This window comes from Myodes glareolus, chromosome 15, assembly GCF_982192425.1.
Source record: "Myodes glareolus chromosome 15, mMyoGla1.1, whole genome shotgun sequence".
NCBI classification, from domain to species: Eukaryota; Metazoa; Chordata; class Mammalia; order Rodentia; family Cricetidae; genus Myodes; species Myodes glareolus.
The window spans coordinates 51,979,306-52,004,997 of record NC_142040.1 but is presented as its reverse complement, the minus strand read 5'-3'; the positions used below and the strand labels follow the sequence as shown (position 1 = coordinate 52,004,997).

Genomic DNA, 25,692 nt, shown 5'->3' with positions numbered 1-25,692 from the left:
GTTGTCAACAACTTTGAAAGAGCAAAAATACGCTCAAACTCTCCGACCTTCAGACAAGGTGGAACAGGCTCACACCTCTGTGTGTCCCAACAAATACTGATTCAGAAAAAAATATCACGTTCTACCTCTCTGTTTTCTCTACCTCTGCTCAAAGCAGCAATCCTTTTGCTCAGACTTCCTGTTTCTGACACTCGCCTTGTTCTGTAATGTGTTCATAGTTCCCCGTCTGTGGTTAAGTAGGCACAGAGCTGGTTTAGTCTTCCCCTGCTCTCATTCATTTGCACACACAAGCGTGCTTCTCTCTTCTCTCTCCCAGAATGATGGTTCTGGGTAAAACTTTCGCGACAGTTTTCTGTTTATTTCAAGCTGTTTCGGGAGAAAGTGGCAATGCACAGAACGGTGAGTCATTTCTAACTTCTTTCTTAAAGGATTTCAGATCATCTTTAGCATATATGGACAGGTTCTTCAGTTCTAAACAGGCTGGAGCTGGACAGCAAGAACTTAACATGTGTTTGGTTATGTTGTGTGTATTAATCACCAGGACAAAGGACCTGAGGACAATACTGCAGATGGCTCGTAACTCACAGCAACTGTTGAGAAGTAATGTATTTCAAACTCTGGCTCATAAATGTGGATAGAGGCTAGTGATCTCAGAAAAGAAGTCTTATATCAATTTTTTGATTGTGCTTGTTGGAGAATCTCTTCCAGAATTGTACCTGCCAGAAAAAAAAAATCAAGCTATCTTTGTTTTGCTGAACTGTTTATGGAGTTCTAAAACCATAGATATTCACAATAAATGAATGATCAGAAGCAATAAGTTTGTGCATTCACCAGAATTTTATTTCTGGTGCCTAGAACATGGGAATTACTTGATAATGTATTTCTTCTATATAACTTTAGCTTTGACAGATTCATGTTAGATTGCTAATGAATAATTCAGTAGAGTGTTGAATAAAGTCTTATTTGAAATGCACAGGATTGCTTTTGTATTCAGCAAATCCATCATATGACCATTGTAATTCTCTTTGTAATGCATAAAACCCTTAGATCCGACTCCTCAAAACTATGCATTCTAATTACAAGGCTGTGCTCAAACGTGTCTAAAAGTTACAGGAGCCACATTTGTTTCTACAATAAGTTGTTTTCACACACACACACATACACAGAGAGAGAGAGAGAGAGAGAGAGAGAGAGAGAGAGAGAGAGAGAGAGAGAGAGTCTTTGCCTCCTGAGTGCTGGGATTAAGGCATGTACCACCATGCCTGGCCTACACGTGCATTTGTTAATTGAATGTACCTGTTTCCACATACCTGTAACTCCAGAGCATGGGAGTCTGAGACAGGAAGATCATGAGTTTCAGGCCAGCCTAAGTTACAGAGTGAAAGCTTGTCTTAAAATACATAAGTTTTCATTTCTTAAAGACAGTGTCAGTGTATGCCAGCCTCTAATGACTCAGCTTAACTCTTTTCAGTTAAGTTCCCTTAGTCACGCTTTCCTAAGCCTTTGACGTTTGTGTCCGTTTGCCTAGTATCTGCTAAGGATGGAAATTCCTTGCTTTTTCTCACTAAGAGAATTGGCAGAGGAGTGACATTTTTCAGTGTGACTGAGCATGAGTCACTTTGTGAGGAAGAGTTCCTGGTCTCATGTTAAATGTGTGCAAACACATAGCAGGAAGCATGAGAATTTTATTGCTGTTTGATGCAAGACTTCGCCCCGATTTCTTCCTGTTGACCATACTATTTGTAAAAGAAGTGAAAATCCATGTTGAAAACTGAATTTTTACTTCAACCTTTTAAATTTCAAAGGGAGAAAAAAATCTATTAAAAAGCATGGAGGCAATCACATAATCATATCAAAATACTTTCTGGTTGTGCTTGAAGGAATTCACATGTAATCTCCTACTGTTGGTTGAAAGATAAAGTTAGTTTTCTAATAACTATGAGGATGATTAAAACAAGCATAGGAAGTATCCAAAGCCCGAACAGTTAACACCATTAACCGAGTAATCCTCCTGTGGGAAGAAATCTTTTAAATGACACTGCCTTGCTTATAAAATGTATTCCAAACGCTTTAAATTTCTATAGTTAGAATTTTTATTAAATGCTTAGCTATTTACTTGCCTACTAAGGATACTGACTGTTGAATGCTTAAGACATTAACTCAATCCATGTAATGTCAAAACAGCAGTAAGAAAAATAGCTGCAGTTGACAGATAATTTTTTTCAAAAGAACTCCAAGTGTTGCAAGTATATTTTCATAATTATAATTCACATCTTATCTTTTCATACTGATTTCTCAAAGACTGATAAGACAGCTCTCACCTTTACAGAGGACTTACAGTGACCTAAGAGAAACCTTTGTGTAGATCTATTCAGTAGCTCCTCCAAAGTGCATATATGCATCAGAACCTGAGCTTTGGAGTTCAAGTATACAGAAAGGGGACACAGTTACGAAGTTAGAACAGTGAGGGTTCACGTGCACATCTGTCCCAAAATGACATCACTCAACCACTGTGTACACAACTCTTAGTCAAGAGGTCTTCACCTCACATCAGGTGAATATTCTCCCACAATAGTATGTAATTTTACAAGTATTTATGGGGATGTTTTTTGGTTACAGAGCAACTGGGCCCCATTAACAACACCTCTTAAAGAGTCAATGAACTCTGTGTTCAAACATAGGTGCTTTGATTCCAGGAAAATTTGCATGATCAGTTACTTGAATATTGTGTGAGATAACTTGAGTCATATTTTGCCACACTGACTGGTTGGTGTCTGCAGAAGTCCTCCTTTTGGCTGGTTCCTGACAGCTGCTGGAAGTGTGCTTTCTCTTGCTCATGTCAAATATGAGTAAACTGTGTAATAAATGAGACCCGCGGGATGTCTAAATCCAAATAGGAATTCATATCCATTATATAGAGTTGGTGAAATGTTCAAGTAAAAGCAAAGGACAAGACAGTATGAGAACTGGGAGCTGCTGTGTACGGCTATGCAAATCCATCCAGCGCCGTTCCATTCTGAAACGTGACAGCTCTGAGAGGCGGACAGCTAAGTCTAGAAAATTAAAAATGAACCTGTTTCAAAATATGAACTCTTAAAATAGGGGCTGCTCCTTTGTTACTTAATCCTGTCAATGGGGAAAGCATACACAGAAAAGGTGCAAAGAAACTTGCTGATGCTCCAGTTGTGAAATGACTGGGTTCTGGGAAAGCTTAGAAAGCTAAAGGCCAGCTAGGCAGTGGTGATGCATGACTTAATCCCAGCACTCAGGAGGCAGAGGCAAGCAGATCCCTGGGTGTTAGAAGCCAGCCTGGTCTATAAAGTGATTTCCAGGACAGGTTACAAAGCTACGCAGAGGAACCCTGTCTCAAAAAGAGACAAAGAAAAAAGTAAAAGGAAAGCTAAATGCCTGTGGCTGTGAGCAGCGTCCACCATCCATGTGTAGATTTATTGCTTAGAATAGTCACTTACCTGGTTGGTCTGTTTGCAGCCAATTTTATTAACTTTTCAGCAGACCTTTGGGGTTCTTTAAATAAAGAAAATGCGATTGAAACTGCATATGGTTTCAAGTTGCTCAGGTGGGACCCATTGTTAGTATGTTCTGAGAGCATAGCAAAGCCTGAGAGGCAAGGAAATCTTTGCTTTGGGTGAGATTAAACACCTGGAAGCTGCCAGAGGCTCTACATATTCCACCTTAGTGATATAAACCTTTGATTGCTCTAGATTTTCCTGGTCCTTATTGGAATGTATGTGCTGAAAGATTTTCTGACTTTATTCTGTTCTCAAATATATTATATCTACACACACAAATACCTATTTAATCATGGGCTCGCCAACTCAGAATAGAAAATCAAGTAATATCTTTAACAAATTGTGGTTTACAAAAGTGGCTACCCAGACACAAAATTCCATTTCTTGCTTTCTGGTATTATAGAATACAGTAGAAAGGAAAACAAAAATCTCATCACATAGGCACTAACTTGGGCATCCTCGGGGTTTACTATTTTATAGTCAGAGTTGTCTCGATCAGTCATTTAAGACAAGATTCTTTCAATTCACACACAGTAGAAGCATTGAGATCACTCTTAGTTGTGATGCCCTTTTAGGGCATAGTGGGCAGTCTCATAAAAATGTGAACCTATACCTGAAATAGTTAATATCATATTTCATTTGAAAATAGTACTTGGGAGGGAACAAATGAAGACCAGTAAATGAAAACTAAGGTTGGATTAGGGGGCATATGAATGAAATAAAGGAGCTCTTCTTTGAAATATGTAAACATTTCAGGGTGGAAAAAAAAGATAATTTAAACATTTTACATTCACACAGGATGCTTGTTCACCAACATTTAACATCCTTCATAGTTGCCAGGCTTTTGGCTTTCCTCCATATGTTAGATCATGTGACTGAAGTATAGAATATACCCTTAATAAATACCTTCTAAATACAGTTTTAAAGTTGTGGCAAAGAAATCTGATATACTGATATAAACAGGGAAGAGGGTTCTTTCATGCTTTTTCTAATTTTCTAACATAGTAGTCCAATGGTAAAACAGCTTAAAATACACCTGGAACTTATTCCTTGACTATGGTAAGTTTTTCAGTAGGAGTGCTCTTTTCTCTGCACCTGCATTTTGGAGTTTTGTGTGTGTGTGTGTGTGTGTGTGTGTGTGTACTATCGGGTTTTTAACTGATGCATTCATTTGCCTCCTTAACAGCTGTGTTCTGTTCTTCCCAGGAGACGTAGAAGATGCAGAAGCTGACGAATACTCCTTCTGGTGCTACAGCCAGTTGGAAGTGGATGGAAGCCAGCATTCTCTGACTTGTGCTTTTGATGACCCAGACATCAACAGCACCAACCTGGAACTACAGATATGGTGAGGGTGGTGGTTTCTATGGTCCTCAGAAATCCATCTCCTGACTCTTTATACGTGTCCCTTTCAGCACTTGAGAAGGACAGAGTGTCTGTCCTAAGTATCAAATGCTAACATTTATTGGAGTCTCAAAACCTCCTGAACTACTTTGTCCATTGCCAAAAATTAAAGTGAAACAACTCTCACTTCTTGCTAGTTCCCAAGGGGAAAAAACCACAAATGGTGCTGTGGTTCTCAGAGATTCATCAGTCCATGGTCACAGTAGTTAAGAGACTACATCTCCTAGAACGTTCCCTTAGGACAGTGGAATAGCTTCAGGTTCCGTTGTGTAGCGTAGTTGCCTGGAGTCCATTCCCAGTGCCTATGTTTAATAACCTTTTGATTTGCAGCAAGTTTTGTAACATATATTCTTCAATAGATTCATCTAAAAATTTAGAGAATGAATCTCATAGGAAGGTTATAGTGTTAAACAATTTAATATGTGTAAAGAGCTCAATTATTCATTAATTATTCATAATTATTCATGGGAGAAGGACATTAAATGATAATTCTCTCTCTCTCTCTCTCTCTCTCTCTCTCTCTCTCTCTCTCTCTCCCATATATATCACCCATTCTCTTCAAATAATTTAATTTCAGATGATACCGTCAATGGAAAGTTACCAATAGTTCATAAGACCAAGTTAATTCTTGGTTTTATGCAGCCTTAAAGGAAAGAAAATGCAAACAAAGATTTTGGTGTGAAAGTTGATAAAATAAAAAACTTAATGAGTTTCATCTTTTCCCTTGCCCACTAGTCATCACTTGTTGTCAAGGGTTATTATCTCTGGTGACTTGAAAAAAAAATTCTCTAATATGAAATTCTGACTTGTGGCTATTTCCAAAGTCATATCAGATGACCTCGTTTTCTTGGTAAGTTTCCGGATGAGGAAAGTATGTCAAGATCTGCAGAACAAAAAGAAGGCTTAAACTCCGTGATCACTAGGGTAGTCCTTTGCCACCTACAACTCAGAAAAGCTGTAGCTTCTGACTTTCCTGAGTTGACAGCAGTTTCCTGAGTCTGTACACAGCTTTTCCCTGTAGTCGTTGGATGAACAAGGTCTTGGATTTGAATGCCACAGTATGTCCTCACTTTCTTTCTATTATTGCACTTTTATAGCATGCTTTCTATAGAGAGCAGAAAAATAAATATCCAGGATCTGGAGACAAGGAGCTGCCAGTAAATTTCTTGCTATGCAAGCAAGAGGGCCTGTGTTAGGATTCCGGGAACCTTTGTAAAAACTGAGTGTAGTATCTGGAATCCCACCCCTGGGGTGTGTTGGGGGTGGGAGAGCTGTGAAGATAGGTGGATCCTTATTGGCTGATCAAGTTAGTCCAGTCAATGAAATTCAGGTTCACTGAGAGATTCTGGACGAAAAAGTATAGACTGGAGAATGAAAGAGAAAGACCCCAGGTGTTAACCACTGCCCTACACCTGTGTGTAAATATAAAAACACCCGCACAAAAATGTATGTATACATACCCCACATTCAAACCAAAACAAACTACGGGTGTCTAGAATCAGTCTTCCAACTTGCTGAATCAGTTAAATAACTCATCTAAACATTGTTCTCACTTTTTAATAGGAAAAAAGACCCCGCAACACAGAGATTGAACTTTAGGTTTTCCAACCAGGTTGTAACAACACTGTGGGTTGTAACAAACACTCTGGTTTCGTTTGAACAAGCCATGATGACCTTTCTGCCCACTTTCTTTCACATTGCCCACTGTCACCCATTGCCCTTTACTGTCTTGAGTTTATCTGACAGAGCATCCATTTGTGTTTTCCAGTTGAACAGATATCCTGAACCATATGTCTTAAGGTATATTTAGTGAGAAGCAGAATGCTGACTTCAAATAGACACAAGTAACTTCTAGAGCATTATCATTTCCATAAGGTGTCTACGCTTTGAGTAGGATATTCATGTACCTTCTTAGGTTGAGAGGATGGTAGCTAAAGAATTCTGAATTTGTATATTTATTTTTGGAAAGGGAACTAGCTTTTGTAGAACATATAAATATAATTGCCCTTCAGTCAGAACATCTGTTTATACAGAGAAGACAGATTCATCTACCATATTAAACTACGCAAGACTAGATGTGTAAGAAGAAGGAAATGGAATTAAGCTTTAGGTTAAATGATCCTTAGCTGTCACTCTCTACTCTCATAACCGGATTTGTGAATGTGGCTTAGCACTCATGCCCCAAGGCATCTCATACAAGATCAAAATCATGACTCATGTATGTACTACTTGGATAGTAACTATGATCTTTCTCTTACCCTAGATACCCAGATACAGTGCTGCCCTGAACAAGTATAGTACAATCTATAAATCTATGAGCACATAAGTAGTTTTGACTTTTCTTGAAGCAAATTTTTAAAAATATTTCCATATTTTCATTACATTTAGTGTTTGTGGTTGTCATCTATATGTATGCATGTGCGAGGATAAACAAGTGCCACTGTGTGCATGTGAAGACCAGAGACAACCTGCAAAAATCTTAGTTCTCTCTTGATGCTACGTGGGTTCTGTGGTTCAAACAAGAACCTTTACCCACTCAGCTGTCTTACCAGTCTTTTCTAGTCGTTCACCTTTCAAAACAGAAAAACATAAGATTAACTATAACATGTTTAACTTCATTTGATATATTAAAAAGTATTAATTCAATGTATAATCAATAGCATGCTGAGATATATTATGCTGGTTTTATAGAAAATGATCAAAATGTAGGGTAAATTTTACATTTACACCACATTGTAATTTAAACCAATCACATTTCATGTGTTTTACAAACGCATGTGGAAGAGAGGCTATTGGGTTGAATAGTAGAGTCTAAAATGATCCCTAAGTCATACAGTGCACAGTGAGAAACCAAATACATTTTTGCAAGTTAACCGAGATTTCTACTGCTGTTGATGATAGATTTCTCAAGTTTCGTGAAGGGAGGTCAGTATCACAAACCAAGGCCAGTCATAGTAATAAACCAAGGCCAGTCATAGTAATCTGCTTTGTTTATTTTGGTCTCCTAGCATGGCTTCCTCTCCATAGGGCCAGTTCTTAGATATCAGAGCCGCCCGCAAGGAGCCCAGGTTCATAGACAGATACATTGAATCTCTCATTATTCATCACTTGCTAATTTCGTTGTCTGGGAAATGGGAGTGACTGATACTATTTGTGACCTAGTTAAAATTCCTAAAATACCAGAAAGTTGCTACAGGTTCCAGACCCAATAACTGAATATTTCACTCATATGTTACTTATAAAGATACTTTAAGAATTGGCATAAAAAATCCATTGATTTCTGTTTTCTCTATGTCTGCATGTGTAACTCCAGTTCAGAAGTTGGTATTTCCCCCAAAGCTTTCCCTTCTTTTCTAATTCAGCAAATCACAGCAGTGTAGCAATTAGAAGTCTATTAGTGAGGGCAGATCACAACAGTGCATCAATTAGAAGTCTATCTATCACTCACTTCACATTTGTTCCCTTGTGTCTAGTTTACCTTATTGCTTTCCAATTCTGACTCTTTTCTGAGTGATAAATCTCTGTAAGGACACTGCATTCGAACACCCACGTAGGTACCTAGAGATTCTGGGGTTGGCAGCGGGAGGTGGGGGCTGAACAATTCCTTATCCTTACAGATACTTCACAAAAACTATTATTTTGGCAGGGGGAGTTTTAAAGAATGTTTTGCGAATAATAACTATATGTCAAGAAATAAACCTAACTTCTTTATCCATCTCTAGTTTTAATAATTACGTCTGGTTTTGACCCCATGTCTAGCTTTCCCAAAGCCATGCAGACATGCAGATGCCTTCCTTTTTCTATACAGAGGCCAAGAACTGTCTTAGAAAGGTTGACATTTTGTATCATAGTCATATAGTGACTTGCTACTCAGTAGCTATAAAGATGAGGCATAAGATAAACATCATCTCGAATAAAACTCCTAAGCATGTGCTTGAGCGAAAGAAATCAAGTATGAAAGAATAGTAATGTTATTGCAGTGATGAGAACTACTACCAGCTGGCAAAACAGGAAGAAGCATAGGACCAAACTTATTCCTCTGAATGTGGTTGACAGTTTTATGGCTGGGGCAGACTGAGGGGTCACTTAGGACTAGAGTGGGGTAGGGTGGGAGTGTGTGTGGAGGGAATGAGAGGAGAGGAGGGAGTGGAAATTTGGATTGGTATTTTTTTAAAAATCTAATAAAAAGGAAACTTGAAGTGAGAGCTCTGGTTTCCCCTTAGTCTTGGGATTAACTACCGCACATATGCTGGGCAACCCATCAATGCAAAAGAAATACCCTACACCTAGAACTTCACTGATATGCACATATCACACACATTTCAAAAATCTATTGAAGATTAGCACATTTTGCTAAGTGCAGTTCCCCCCACACATACACACACACACACACACACGCAATACACTGTCAACAAAGAAGAAAGCAAGCGAGTAATGAGGAAAACAAAGAAATTCTGAAATTATATATTCTCACCACAAAAATAAATTATGCAGAATAAAAAAAATATTACTAGCTCCTTCCTCTTTCACATGCCTCAAGTTTAATTTCCCTCTTTTTGAGAAGTGTCCTCAAGAGATTGTTTCTCCGACAGGCTCTTTGCTCTTCAGGGTCAGCTTAGTCATTCTAAAGAGAGTGAAACCTGGGCTCTATTGGAAGTAAAGATCTGGGCAGAATGTAGAAGTTGATTACGCAAACCAGATACATGTGAGTGTGTAACTGTGAGAGTGTGTGTGTTTGTGTGTCTCTGTGTGTATGTGTGTGTGAAAGAGACTGAGTGTTTCTGTCTCTCTCTGTGTCTGTCTCAGTGTGTGTCTCTATGTGTGTCTGTGTCTGTGTGTGTGAGAGAAACAGAGGTTGTGTGTGTGCATTTTCTATGTACTTTTTTCTGTTTCTCTCTCTCTCTCTCTCTCTCTCTCTCTGTGTGTGTGTGTGTGTGTGTGTGTGTGTGTGTGTGTGTGAGAGAGAGAGAGAGAGAGAGAGAGAGAGAGAGAGAGAGAGAGAGAGTCCTGGAAACAAAGAAGGTTAGGTGATTTCTTTGGTGAATGGCATGAGTGTGCTCTTTTTTTTCTTTTTTCATGTGTTTAAAACATGGTTACTCTCAAAATTGAAAAGATCATTTTTCACATTTTTATGTCTATATTTCAAACAGTAGATTTAAACTTAAAATATGTGTAAAATTGCATAATATTAGGGATCTAATTCTCATAAGCTATACTGAGTCCTACACATAAGAGTCATACCCTCTTTTCAGTATTGTTTCGTCAGTCTATAATTTTAAAGTGTTGCTAAAGTTTTGATTAACACTATATAAATCTGTTTGGGAAAAATCTAATGTATCAGTAGTTAATTTGCTTGCGCATGAACATAGCTCCCTTTTATTTAGATTTATTCAAATATCTCCCTTATACGCTTTGCAGTTTCCAGTACAAAGGCATTGAATATCTTTTTATAAATTTTATTTCTGTCTTTTATTCTCTTGCCATGATCATAAAGGAGCAATCATTTTTAAACTTCATTTTCTAATTTTTTGAAGTTACCCATAAAAATGCAGCTGTGCATTTTCTGATGGCCTTGATGAATTAAACTACTTCCTATAATCATGTCGGGAATCTTTAAAAATGTACGTGTGAACAGATAGTTTTTCTCTGCAAAATATATGTGGTTTCTTCTTTTCAAATCTGCACGCACTTGTATTTGCTTCCCTTCTCTTGTGAACTGAGGAGAACATCCCGTGCAGCTCAATGTAGGCGTATGCAAGGAGAACTGCCTCCGTTATCCTGATCTTTTACCACTGCCTTTTATGTTAACTTTCTGTAATAGCAGCTTATTGATTTAAACAAGTGTCTTTATTTTACTTCTTGTTGGTCGGGATGGTTTTAATCATGAATAAATGTATGAGTCTATCAAAAAAAACTTTGTTTCCATTAAAGATTCATAACTTATTAGAGTTTTATTCTGTTAATGTGGTGAATTATGCCAATTGATCATTGAATGCTGAACCTACTAAACCTGTTGTAGTATAGTAGTATTATGATTTTGAAGAACTTTGTATATACATTTTTAAGGACTGGTCTTATATATATTCCATGCTGGCCTAATACCACTAAATAGATGAGGATGGTCTAGAATTTCTAGTATTTCTTCTTCTTTGTTTTGAGAGTTGGGATTACAGGTATATTTCCATACACTGGGTTTATACAGGACTTTGAGAAAACTAGGCAAACACTCTACCAAGAGAGCCACATCCGCAGACCTACACACACATTTTAGGGATGGTTTTCTTTCCTATAATATATTTTGCTAGGTTGGAGGGGGGCAAGTTTAAGCTTGCTTCAAAAAATGATGTTTATCATCTCTATTTGGGGGAGGAACTTCTGTAATATTGGCATTATATCTTTCGTTTTTATTTATTTATTTTTAATATTTTAGAATTTTACATACCAATCTCAGTTCCCTTTCCTTCCTATCCTCTTTCTTCTTCCACCTTCTCCCCACCCCACCCCCAATCACTCCTCAGAGAGAATGAGGCCTCCCATGGGGAGTCAACAGAGTCTGTCATATCACTTGAGGCAGGATCAAGGCCCTCTCCCGTGTATCTAGGCTGACAAGTTTTTTCTCAATAGGAAATGGGCTCCACAGAGCCAGTTCAAGCACTAGGAATAAATACTGGTTCCACTGCCAGTGGCCTCACAAACTGCCCAAGCAGCACAACTGTCACCCACATGCAGAGGACCTTGTTCAGTCTTATGCAGGTTGCCCAGCTGTCAGTCTGGAATCAGTGAGCTCTCACATGCTCAGGTCAGCTGTTTCTGTGGGTTTCCCCATCAAGGTCTCGGTCCCTTTGCACATGACATTTTGCTCCTCTCTCTCTATGACTGGATTCTAGGAGATCAGCCCAGAACTTAGCTGTAGATCTCTACATCTGCTTCCATCAGTTAGTGAATAAAGGTTCTATGATGACAATTAAGGTAGTCATCAATCTGATTACAGGGGAAGGGCAGTTAAGGTACCCTCTCTGCTATTGCTTAGACTCCTAGCTAATTGTGGATTCCTGAGAATTTCCCTACTGCCTGGTTTCTCACTAACACCATAATGGTTCCTCTTTCAAAGTATCTCTTTCCTTGTTCTCCCTCTCTGTCCTTCACCCAACTCGACCTTCCCTATACCTCATTTTCTCCTTCCTGCTTTCCTTCTCTCCTCCCCACTCCTCTACCACCCTCCACCCATGGTGCCATGGGAGATCTTGCATAATTCCACTTCTCGGGGATATCTATGAATGTCTTTCTTAGGGTCTTCCTTGTTACCTAGTTTCTCTGAGGTTGTGGACTGTAGTCTGGTTATCCTTTGCTTTTTGTCTAATATCCACTTATTAGTGAGTACATACCGTGTTTGTCTTTCTGTATTTGGGTTACCTCACTCAGGATGTTTTTATCTAGTTCCATCCATTTGCCTGCAAATTTCAAGATGTCATTGTTTTTTTATCACTGAGTAGTGCTCCATTGTGTAAATGTACCACATTTTCCTTATCCGTCCTTTGATGGAGAGTCATCTAAGTTATTTCCAGGTTCTGACTATTGCAAATAATGCTGCTATGAGCATAGTTGATCAAATGTCCTTGAAGTATGAGTGTGCATCATTTGGATATAGGCACTATCTCTTTCTTAGACATTTGATAGATTTCAGCAGTCTACAACTATTAGGTATATAGTGTTATTTGTTAAGGTATGAGTTAATATGAATATGATTTCTATTGAGATACTCAGTTTGTATGTGGCTCAGTTTAACTAACTTGTAATTTTAAAAATGCTTTCACGTCAAAAAAATTATTACATTAACCCTCACAAATGTTAGATTACCTATAGTTTTGATATCTGAATAATATATAATGGTGTCTCCTTTGACATTTCACATACTGGTAACTTATAATTTATGTACCCGTAGTGCCATAGAAGTTACCCTTGATGAGGCTGGACTCAAATCCAAGTAACCCCCCTACTTCAATCTCCTAAATGTTGAACCACCACACCCAAATTTACTTTTATTTTTTGACATGTGTTGTTGAGTTTCATTAGCCAAAGTCCCTATGACACTGGGTATGGTGGTAAATGCCTTCAGCACTATGGAGGTAGAGGCAGGCAGATCTTTGTGAGTTCAAGGTCAGCTTGATCTCCGTAATGAGTGTTAGGCTAGTCAAGGCTATATAAAAGAGTTCTTTGTTCTAAAAAAAAAAAAAAAAAAAACCACAAAGTCCCTGTGAAAACTCCTTAATTTACTTATTAAATATACGCAGTGTTATGTATATAAACTTTTCAACCAGTTTAGCATTTCCTTTAATCCTATATGAATGAATAACACCATTATTTCCTACAGCACTGATTTTTGTTTATTTATCCCCAAAGCCACCAATTACTTAATTATTTAAACAAGATATTTTATTCTCAATGATCAGTCCAAAAATTACATGGATTTTTTTCTCCCAATTTCCACAAGCAAGCTTTTACTATTTCAGGTAATTTGCATATAATAAAAGTAATGGAGCAGGAAACTATGCTATTTTAATTCATTCCATTTTTCTCTGCAGTGTTAGCTCACCTACTTATGTATTTGTAGACACTAAAGATGAATTCACACAACTAAATGTGTGTAATACATTGTTTTTTGTATAACAGATACTCCTACCTGAATAAAGACTTCTGGCTTTTTGTTTCTACAGCGGGGCTCTTTTACAGATGAATTGCCTAACTCTTAATAAGCTGCAAGAGATATATTTCATAAAGACAAAGGAATTCCTACTGATTGGTATGAGCAATATATGTGTGAAGCTTGGAAACAAGAATTTAATTTGCAAAAATATGGAGATAGCCATGATAGGTAAGAAGCTGTGTATTAAGGCATCGTTGCCATGGTTTGGATAGCTGCAGACACGTCTTAATTTTCAGTGTGTTAAAAATAGGCAAATCATGAAAACACTTTGAAATAGTCAACAGCAACTTTTCTAACATCTTTTTAATAAATGAAAAATTTGACCCCTGGATCATGATTTCCTACTGTGAGAAATATGCTGAGAATATTGAAACTCGGCTGTGAAAGAGGGTGTTTGACATGACACGTACAGATTGGTGGAAGCACACATCAGGACGAGGAATGTAGCTGACGCCGAGTCGTCTATCATCTTCCCACACATTTTTTCTGTTTTGAATTTATCATGGAGGCCTTGTAATTTTTTCTCCATTTTCACATAATAGTCTAAATTTACATAACCAAATTAACAAATCATTTAAAAAATAAATATACATTTTCCGTATTTGTCAAAGTTACACAGGTGGAAGAGGACTTATGGGTGGGAGATAAATAAATGCATAGATAGATAGATTATAGAAGATAGATAAGTAGAGAGAGATGGGAGAGAGAGAGAGATGAAAGACAGATTAATTTTTAAAACTGGATATTGTGATTGAACCAGTGATAAATTCAAAATCTTAAGGATAAACCAGAGGGCATAAATTCAGGTTAAGTGTGGATGTTGCAGACTTGAATCCAAGTTCTCATGGCAAGAAACAAGATTATATTGCATTCTTGGATCAGATTTGTTTATAAAGAGACTTTCTACCTTTAATCTTTATTGCCTTTTACAGATTTAACAATGCCTGCTCTATGAAAGCTAATCTGTGTCATTCAAAACCTACTGACTTAAATTTTAGTTATATTTTAAAATACCATTGGATTGACATTTAACTTAAAAAGTAAGGACCATAGCCCAGTCATGATGAGCTATAACATAATAAAATTTCCAAAGAGATTAAGTGAGGAGTGAAACGTATACAAATTGATTTGACTACATATATTATAGTAATTATATACATAATTGTATCTTGTTAAATAATTATATCTTGTTAAATATAAATAGTAAAAGAAGTTATAATTTGAGTTAAATTATAATTTGAGTTAGTGTCATGACATATTAGTTATTTGTATTTTTTCTGTATCTGGAAATTCACAAGTGAATATGTCTGGGAAAATTCCAGAATGATCATATAAATACAAGTTTTACTTTTTTAAAAGGCTATGAACTATTTTGTCCTATTCTCATAACCTGTTTCACTACTCTAAAAGTAAAAACAACAGAGCAGTTTTTGTAAGATATGAGATAAAGTGAGAAAGTTACCTCAGCTTTGTTTAACTATGATGACGAAGAATCAAAGTATGTAGAAGGAGTGGCAGGCTGCATTCCCACCTGACTCCCGCATGGCTAGCTTTACACCCAGAAATAACAACACACAAACTGTATTCGTTTAAACACTGCCTGGCCCATTAGTTTTAACCTCTTATTGGCTAATTCTCACATCTTGCTTTAACCCGTATTTAGTAATCTGTGTAGCACCACGAGGTGGTGGCTTACCAGGAAAGATCCTAATCTACGTCTGTCTTGGAGAGGAGAGTCATGGCGACTGCCTCACTGCCTTCTTCCTCCCAACATTCTGTTCTGTCTACTCTGCCTACCTAATTTTCGGTCCTATCAAAGGGCTAAGGCAGTTTCTTTATTAACCAATGAAAGTAACACATAGACAGATGACCCTCCTCCATCAAAAGTAGAAGTTCCCTGCCTGAACAATTATCTTAACAAAAGAGCAGGTGTCACAGAAAGGGAATATTGGACAAATGGCTGGCTTTACATGTTTGACCACGCAATTACAAGAGCTAGGGCAGCATGAGTGACAGATGAGGCAAGGATAGTAGCTTTGACTTTTGAGCATGAGTAAGCTGGTTTTTATTCATTTAGAGATGAGGTTCCTATAGATCAGTGCACAAAGGCATCCTATTTAAAGTTTCATCATTTATACTTCAAAGGTATGTCTCTTGGAGAATGAACAGAACAGGTAACAATTCTTGACCCTCTGAGAAAGTGCTACAACATTAATTGAAAGTCTATTGTCATCCTTGCATGTGTCAACCTAAGCACACAAACCTCTGCAGTCATTTGGAGCACTTAGACCACACCCACAGGATCTAGGGATACCTGCCCATCCATGGTCCCAGTTTTCATCAAGGACCACATTGCACCTCCCAACAGCGGACCATAAGACTAACTCTTTATGTGAGCAGCAGTGAGGGAAGCCAGAGTTTTTTCACTGCTGGTAGGACAAGTCTGTGTGAAAGGGATGGTGTGGGTCTCTGCCATGGTACTAGAAAGTACTTGCACTCCAGAGCAAGTAGGATGAAAAGTGATGGGGTATTTTTCATAGGATTATTTTCTCCTGGCTCCTTAGGAGGCATCTCGGTCACTGAATTATCATTTCCACAAATTTTTAGTAAATACTCCTGATTGAATCCTAAAACCAGAACCCTGACCACCTACAACTTTAATGTTTAAACTTATGATGTTTTCAACTCACAGCTTTCACTTCTTTTTCTTTCCAGTTAAACCCGAAGCCCCCTTTGACCTAGAAGTAGTTTATCGAAAAGAAGCAAGTGACTTTTTGGTGACCTTTAATACATCTCACTCAAACAAGAAGTATGTCAAACAACTAATGCATGACATGGCCTACCGCCCAGAAAAGGGTGAAAATAATTGGACGGTAATGTATATCATGTTTATAAACTAAACATCATCATGTTTTGTCTTCAGAACTTATTCTTCACTCAGAGAGGCTTCTGGGATCATACTCATTTAAGACCCCATAACTCCTGCATTTTTCTTGGCTCATCATTATCTAACTGGCTCAATTGTATCTTTATGGTTAGAATTTAGATAATAACACAAGCCCAGACAAACCTGATCCTCATTATATAAAGTCTACAGTCCATGGGGTAATCAGGAAAAATTGTGATTCTCTGTAGTGTAACCAAGAAGCAGCATTGCTTTTTCCCCAATACCCTGGGATTTGGGGGACAGCAAGAGGTCAGCCAAAGAAGGGGCAGAAGTCTTGTCTGTCTCTTGTTTTTATTTTAATGTCTAAAGTTTCTGCAGCAGAAGGAACAGTTTGTTAATCACTCTTCATTTTCTGGATGTTTAGTCGGCTTCTTCATAGTCTGTTGAGGTTAAAATGATCTTGTTGCTCTGACCATCCATTTAGGAGATGAGCTGAGAGAGATTCAGAGGATATTGGGTAGTTGGGTTTCACTTAACCCTACCAGCTTAACCCCTGTCCTCCCTATGTCACATAGATATTTTTTTCAAGAGATGGCTTCCCTTTCTCAAGAATAAAAAATGCTTTCTTATGCCCGATGCTCCTTTAACCTGGTCATTGTCATTACCCTCAGTGTGCTGAGGCAATGCCACTTACAAACGTGCATTTCTGACCTGGCCATCTGCTGCCTCTCTCTACCTACTCCACACACATACATAAACTGGGTGATCTTCAGCCTACTTTCTCTCATTAATCATCTGAAGATACCACCAGTGGAAAAGCAACATTAGTAGGAGGAAGAAGGATTATGAATAAATTGTTCCAAGACAATCAGCTGATTTTCTGTTTTTTTTAAAAAAGGAAAGTAAATGTTTACTCACTCCTGTGTCAATTAACATAAATAAACCTACAAAACATAAACGCAATTGTAAGTCGAATCAAAATTAGTGTTTAGTTACCATATAACTGCTAATAGATGGTCTGTTAATACAAATGGTTACTGTTCACTACCTGTTGTTTTGCCTTGAAAGGAGACAGAAAGAAAGAGAAGATACTGGAATGAGAGAGGTAGCTGTGAGCCTAGAGGTGGTCATACACTCCAAAATAGGAAATGATAATTCAGCTAACGACCCAAGCAGCCAGTTTTTGACCTCTCTTGATATCATTTTGAGTCTGTCCCTCATTCTGCTGCCAAATCTTTTGCATAGTTGAACTCCTTCACTTCAGAAATATGAAAGAACTTCAAGAGAGCGGCAACATGACTGAAAGAGTTTGTATTAAAGTGAGTCGAGAGATCTAAGCAACATGTCTTTTGACATCCAGAAATGTATATTGTTTTTCACCCCAGCATGTCAATTTATTGAATACAAGAACAACAATCCTAGAGCGAAAACTACGACCTAAAACTGTGTATGAAATCAAAGTCCGATCCATCCCCAATACCAGATACTTCAAAGGCTTCTGGAGTGAGTGGAGTCCAAGTTCTACCTTCAAAACTCCAGAGCCTGGGAGTCCAGGTAAGCAACGGGTGCAGAATCTCTGTCCCCTCCACAAGACTTCATATACCGAAGTATAGCAGGGAGTGAGCAGATTGATGTAAATACCCACAGGTTAGGACATGGGGGTGGGGGGACTCTTCCACTTTCTTTGGAGGATGTTCTGCCTGCCTTCTTTGCCACTTGTCTGAAATAAGAGCATTGGGAGCTGGGTCCATTGTACCTGATAATGGCCATATATTGTTTTGATGTCATTGTCTCAGAATCTCCCGAATCTACTAATGAAATCTGTAAGAGCTCCTTACTCACCACCATTTCTGTCTTTGTAAGGGATCATGTCTGGTCTCTCTGTGACCCCTCCTAGGTAATATCTTTGCTAATAACAAGTGACCAGGACAGAATGCCCATCTACTAAAATCCTGTTATAGGGTATATTATAGGGTATATACCTATATGTTATAGGGTATGGGAAATACCAGTTGCCAGAGAAACCAGAGAACATGTCTCAGGAAAGTGCCCAAAGCACCTCACACAGAACTCCTGTGAGAAGGATGGAGTTTATTCCTGCTATGTCAGCTTCACACTACCATTTTGGAACTTGCTGTAGCTTCAGGGTGAATGTTAATCTTTTCAACTATTACTTAAACTTTATTTTGGGGGTATTGGCAGTTGGATACAGGTTTATAGGCCATCATGAAATGTCATATTTACATTTCAAGTGACTGATGCTCTTACCATGGTCACCCAAATCAGAGCCACTCTTCCTGTCCATCAAAAAACTATTTACAAGAAACTATAAGACTGTGTAACTAAGTAAATTCAAACCATCCTAAGCATATACCATATTTATCCCCACATTATTTGCTTACTGAATTCTAATCATGATCTCTCCTTGTATTCCAGGGCGATGGGATCCTGTTTTGCCAAGTATCAGCATTCTGAGTTTTTTCTCTGTGGTTTTGTTGGTTATCTTAGCCTGTGTGCTATGGAAAAAAAGGTGATTTTCATTGATAATCAAGAGGGAAATTGTGTGAAGCCAGAGAAAAGAGAGCTCAGGTCACTCTTATTTATCTAGAAAATTTTAAAGGGAAACGTGACATTTCAAGAATTACAATGTCAAATATATTCCATCCCATTCTTAGATTCTAGTCAATTTTATGTAGTTGATTTCAGAAGAAGCAAAAATATATAAACTAGATGTGTAAGACAAACATTATTTCCCAAATATTCCTCTCTCTCTCTCTCTCTCTCTCTCTCTCTCTCTCTGTGTCTGTCTGTCTGTCTGTCTGTCTGTCTGTCTGTCTATGTGTTCATGTGTGTGCTGGCCTACAGGCAGCCAACACTCAACACTGATTTTTTTTAAGTGTGAGAAGTAAGAAATTGACTTTTTATTAATAAATAATAAATTTTTCTCAAAAAAGCTTTTAAACAATAGTGAACATAAACAATGGATAAACTTTGAAAATTATGGTACTAATAACACAAATAAATAACAGCAAAATAGCAAAATCAAAACCAAATGAACCAGACAAAAATAAAACAAAAATCAAATAAAAATAAAGCTAATTAGCATTTATCACTGCATATTGAATGCACCTACTACACCTACTACAGGCAAGTGCTTGCCTCAGAGAGATGCTAGCGAGGTGGTCAGGATTTGGAATGGCTTTTTCAAGATTTCTGGATCTGTTCCAACTAGGAGCTTATATGTCATGTTCTCCCCAAGATGGAGTCCACTTGCTGATCTAATGAGAGTTCACCAAGGCCAGTTGGACTGGGACTGAATGAGCACGTGATCCAACCAGATTCTCTGAATGTGGCCGGATTCTCTGAATGTGGCTGGCCCGGAGTCTTTCTGAAAAGCCATTGACAATGACACTGGGACTTGTTTCCTCTGCATATACTGGATTTTTTGGGATCCAGTCTGTTTGGATACTCACTTTCCTGGACCTGGAGGGAGGGAGGAGGAACTTGATTTTTTTTTTTAAATCAATCATTTTCCACTTTGTTTTTTGAGACAGGGTTTTGCACTAAACCTGGAACTCAGTGACTTGGTCAGACTAACTTGTCAGTAAATCTGAGTGGCTGCCTGTCTCCCCCATGCCATGCATCATCATTGAGTACCTGAATTTGGGTCTTTATGCTTGGATAGCAAGCAACTTATTTATTGAACTATCTTTCTAGTCCCTTGCCCCCCAAAGAAGAATTCCTTGAAAACTGTTTCTCAAATATTTTCCCCACATCCTCCTGAGGACAGAGGAGGAATTACCCATTCTAACAAGGGGTATATTTGATGTCATGACTTCCTGCACACAAATTCACAAGACTTTTGCATTCTACTGTGGTAGAGTGATATGCTATGAAATTACCCAGTGTTCTAGGAAGATGCCCTCAGTGGAGGAACACATATTCTTAGGACAAATAGTGTCCTAAATGGAAAAATAATTACCATAAAATAAATGTCTTGAATAGCTTAGAGCATATTCCCTACTCCCACTAGAATTAAAGCAAAACAGTTACTTCTAGTAAAGAGAATGAATTAGATGACAATATAGACATTGACTAGAAAAGATTAGGTTACAAGTTTTAGCTCCATATCAACATCAATACTACCTCCCTGCAAACCTCATTCCCATAATTACAGTGTCCTGGTCACAATATACCAATAGCAATTTGTTCTGTTCTATTCGTTCCTTTAATCAAGTGGGTGATACTGCCCACAGAAAACAAGACATCTGTCCACAGTTGCTACCTTATAGTATCAGAGCCAGTACCAGAAAACTGTTCTTACACTCTCCCTCAAACAAAGAGAACAATATATTTCAGCGCCTTCTCCCTCTGTCATTTGTTCCACTTATGAATGTTTCTCTGCTTTTAGGATTAAACCTATCATATGGCCCAGTCTCCCTGATCATAAGAAAACTCTGGAACAACTATGTAAGAAACCAAAAAAGGTAAGTGCTTCTGGTGGAAAAACACCATACTGAAGACATCTTCGTCTAAGAATGTTCAAGACAAGGGAAAACTGAAACTCAATTTTTGACCTTTTATTCATGGCATAGGTGAGGCTCTTGGTAAGGTACTGGGGAATAAAGTTGAGACTCACAGAACAGGGAGTAGGAACATGATCAGGGTTTAATTCAAACCTGAAGTATCACAGCTCTGGCAGATGTGGAGACAGCAGAAGAGCAGGCAGGCCATTTTCTCGCATTGTGTAGTACACTTTTCATGAGAAAGTTTCTTAGATGTCTTTAATTTTTCGGAACCAATGTCTAATTGCCCCTCTTTCCAGTGTCACTAATGCTTTTGGATTTCTCTACAGAATTTGAATGTGAGTTTCAATCCTGAAAGTTTTTTGGACTGCCAGATTCATGAGGTGAATGACATTCAATCCAGAGATGAAGTAGAAAGCTTTCTGCAAAGTGGCAATCCTCCACATCCCGATCCCCCTGACGAGCTGGAGAAGCAGGGTCATGGAGCAGCTGTACACAGCCCAAATCGGCTGTCGGAGATTTCAGTCGGCACACCAGAAACTTTCAGGAGAGAGTCACCCCCAAGACTCCTGGAGAGAAATTCGAGTACATGCAACACTCCTCCCTTCCTTTCCTCTCTGTCCCCTGACTACAGAGATGGTGAGAGGAATGGGCCTCATGTGTATCAGGACTTGCTGACAAGCCCTGAGAACACAAATGGCACCCTCCCTCAGGCATTTCCTCTCCAGTCTGGAATCCTGATACCAGTTTCTCAGAGACAGCCCATCCCCACTTCCTCGGTGCTGAATCAAGAAGAAGCATATGTTACCATGTCTAGTTTTTACCAGAACAAATGAATTATGAGCAGCCAAAGACCCTTCCATCACGAACAGAACAATCACGGGGATGAAAAGTCTAGCATGCCTGTCCCTCGTAGTTCACAGAAGATAAAGTCAATGTGACCTTGCTGCACATCATCAGCATTCTGAGAAGTCATTTTGATCTCCTAGCTCAGAAACATTTGCATAAAACAGGAAGAAGACATTTCTGCCTTGTCAGTTAAGTACTAAGAGTTCAGGTTGCCCAATTAAAAAATAGGAACAAAACTCAAATTAAATGAAGATTAAGGGGAAGAGAGAAGGATGTAATGAATTCAGGAAGAGAGAATAAAAGAAGACTAACAGTGGCAGTTCTATCATTAGGAGATATATATGCACACACACACACACACACACACACATATATATATATATATATATATCATTATATATATACAGTACTGTACACAATTGGTCTCAGTTCCTTTTCACAATAAGATGGCAATGTGGATTCATCCATTATAATTGATAAACTCTTTGCCATAGATGCTGAAGTTGAGAGTAAATATTTTAAGCAATTTGTCTAAGCTTTCCTTTAAGCAGCAGATGAGGCATGTGTTCTAACTTCAGCCATCCCTTGCCATGAACCTATGCTAGTCTTCTGTGCCAAACATCACCACCAAGTGGGTGGTTATATAGTAATTATCCAAACTGCACCACTCTGGAAAGGGAAAGTCAGAGACAATTAACAGCAAGCATAAACTGAGTCTGTCTCAGAAAGATGTGGATGTGGGGTCACTTTAATCAAAGTGGCTATGAAGAAGAAAGTGCAGGACAAAATGTATTCATGGGTATGAAGTGCCATGACCATGTGTCAAAGGAAGCCAGGAAAAGAAAAAAAAAAACCACCAAGCTCATTTGATTTTGTTTGTTTATTTTTTAAAACCAACCATAGAAGTAATCAGTTAGAAGCCAAGAAATTCCAGAGTCAGTTATCAAGAACATGATCCTCCTGCTGCTATCATCCACCTGCCTCCAGATGGGAGCATAGAAGGAGCTGATGAGAGTCTGCAAGAGTGCGACATTTAACCATGGGCAGAGGAATAGCCCTCCTATGTGTGTAGATACCATGACAAATTATCCCAGGTTCTACACCCTTGGATGTTGCCTGAACTACAGGGAGGAGGGAATGTGAACACTTCAATGTGTGCTCCAGCTGAGACTGTTCTCATGCAAACACAGAGAAGATAGGTAAGCTGCTCAAATTGAAATGTTAACTCATGATTGCAAGCAAAAACTCTGTATCCCTGGTCAATCTCCCGAAGAAAATAAGAAGTAACTGAAGGACACCATTGAGTTCCTTAGCACTAAAATCCTCTGTTTCAGTGTTGACATTGGTCATTGGAATTTGGTGTGTCTGTCTGGTCATGAATTAAATCCATGTATTATATTCACGTCACCACAACTGCTGCTAATGCTTAAATATGTATTCAGGAACAGTGTATAATGTGACATTACGGATTGGTTCTGCCAGTTTCCCTCTTGTATTTTATATTGGAAAATCAAAACTTTGGGTCAGAGATAATACTCAAAGCAGAGATGCCAACTGCTACGTCCAAGTAATGTGAAATAAAAATGATAAAAAAATAATGAAAACCAGGCATCCAATTGGATCAATCAACTACACCTGGGTCCACAGAATCTCCAGTTAGTCAACTAATTTTCTACAAGCCTTTGCTTCACTCTTCATTGAGGCATCTGTGGGAATTTGTGCCTTCAAATCCAAGCATGGGCTATTTCAGATGTGCATGCTTGTGGTTTTTTGTAACTATGATTTGGAACTGTCAAAAATCTTAAGAATATGTAGAAAGGAACCTGAAATTGATACAACCCAGGTGACATTTTTTTTTGTGAGCTCAGCAGTTTTTCTTCGGTGTTCTCTGAAACATCCAGCATTCACTACAGTAAAGTTGTCTGAGTTGACTCTGTTCCTCAAATGCATTACTAGTAACCTGTAGAGCTGCTACATAAAACAACGTATGGTGTGTATTATCATTTCATGTTTCATTAAATGCTAAGGAAATCTATATGGCTGTACTGTCTTCTGTGACTGTGGCAACTACTCCTACATAGGTTCCTGAAGTTCCACACAGGCCTTGCTGGTTACTGAGAGCATTCATAAGTCATTAATGGGGTAAAGATCCCAGAAAGATATTTTTAACCAATTCAATAATTAATAGCAATTTGTTAAGAAGCCATACTGCATTACTTTAATACAATGCTAGCCACTAAACTATGGGAGTAGATACTCCAAGCTCACAGTTAATGGATAAAAAATACAAAGTAGTGTTCAAATATCACACTAATGTTTAATGGTAAAATATCAGTCACAATGCTTAGCATCTAGCAAAATAAATGATTTCAAGCAGAGAGTTTACTAAAAATATTAGATGGCTCACAGAGCATCTTGAAGGGTGAATAGCCAGTCTTGCAGGCCAAGGATCTCTCTGTATCTCTGTGCCTCAGAGTTCTAGAAACTGAAAATAATTACCTTCATTTGGGTCACCTACTCCTGAGGAGCCTTAACAATGACACTCAGCACCACAGACTGCCGGAGTGGCTGACAGCAGCAAGTTTGAGCCTTGTGTGAGCCTTAGCAAGAGATAAGAGAACAACTGGTATTTAAATTTACAGTAAGAAGCAGGCGGTGCTACAAAGTTGGGGAATCCCCAACATGCAATGAAGATCCCCTGTTAGGACAGAAGAAAAGCACAACAAAACCAGGTAAAGAGGATGGAGAAATGACTCAGCAGTTAAGAACACTGCTGTTCTTCCTTTACAGAGGACCCAAGTTCAATTCCCAGTACCCATACGTGACTAAGAACTTCTGCAACTCCATTTCCAGGGATCCAGCACTCTACTCTGCCCCCGCCCCGAGCACCAGGCATGCGTGGAATGCAGGCATACATACAAACAAAACACCCACACATGTATAAAATATTAATTTTTAAAATATTACAAAACAAGTAAAGGCTAAATAGAAAAAGATACAAGCAAGGACAAAATGAAGGTCATATTTCATATGGGAAAGCAAGACTCTGGAGTATGACAGGTAACTGAGCCTGGAGATCACACGGGGATTTTTCTCAACAAAAGAAAAAGTATAGTGAGCCATAAAGTTGTGAGAAAAGCTTGTACATTCAGGGGAATGTACAAGAATAGTTACTGATATAGTTATCACTGTCTCGGATGGCAGCAGTAATGCATTTACTTCAGAAAGGTAAAGAAATTGCATTTTCATAAAAATAACATATTAATCTTGAATGTTTAATTTAAACATGTCTATATATTCTTTTGTAACTTGGTCCATTTAAGCCACTTGAACAAAAGACGTTTGGTTTGGGTAAATTAAAAACAGTACAAACTGATTTCTTACAATTTTAGAAACTGGGAAGTGTGTCAGCATGGTAGGGTTCTCAGTAAAATACCACTGAGTTCTCACTGTGCCTTACACTCAAACACCCTTTGGACCTTTTAAACAAGACCCAGCATCTCAATTCCATCGTAGTAGAAGTTAAATTTTCAACATGCATTGTGAAGACACCGACACTCAGACTGTAACACATTACATGGCCAGTGTCACTTCTTCCTAGGGTATGGTCATAATTTCACCCATGAACTTATCAACAAACTACTCTTTTCAGTACTTTTATTTCTTTGAAATGAGAAATAACTTCAAGATAACCAAACAGAGTCCCATCTATTTTACTTTTTTAAATCCACCCTTAGAGTTTCTGTCATCATTCTGCCACTCTAGTTTTCTTGGCAATATTCTTGCATTGTACAG

At 38.3% G+C, this 25,692-nt stretch overlaps 1 protein-coding gene across 2 annotated transcripts; it reads left to right on the top strand.

Annotated features, from left to right (window-relative positions):
• On the top strand, positions 1–23,932 carry Il7r (interleukin 7 receptor). Of its 2 annotated transcripts, XM_048429277.3 has the most exons (8): positions 1–399; positions 4,737–4,875; positions 13,646–13,803; positions 16,351–16,508; positions 17,908–18,076; positions 18,959–19,052; positions 20,934–21,009; positions 21,378–23,932. In XM_048429277.3, the coding sequence occupies exons 1-8, from the start codon at positions 318–320 to the stop codon at positions 21,882–21,884; spliced, it is 1,383 nt and encodes a 460-aa protein (XP_048285234.3). In that variant the 5' UTR covers positions 1–317; the 3' UTR covers positions 21,885–23,932. The 2 variants fall into 2 exon arrangements, with proteins under 2 accessions (XP_048285234.3, XP_085532776.1); XM_085676650.2 differs by lacking the exons at positions 18,959–19,052; positions 21,378–23,932 and adding an exon at positions 19,103–19,111 and having other exon boundaries at positions 17,908–18,070; positions 20,934–21,013.
• Positions 23,933–25,692: the final 1,760 nt, after the last annotated feature.

What these genes read in the sequence shown, in the direction of transcription:
- Il7r (XM_048429277.3), top strand. Translation starts at nt 318, where the DNA reads ATGATGGTTCTGGGTAAAACTTTCGCGACAGTTTTCTGTTTATTTCAA. An exon ending in AGGGTGAAAATAATTGGACG is followed by an intron (nt 16,509 to 17,907) that starts GTAATGTATATC and finishes TTTTCACCCCAG; the next exon opens with CATGTCAATTTATTGAATAC. An exon ending in TGTGTGCTATGGAAAAAAAG is followed by an intron (nt 19,053 to 20,933) that starts GTGATTTTCATT and finishes CTCTGCTTTTAG; the next exon opens with GATTAAACCTATCATATGGC.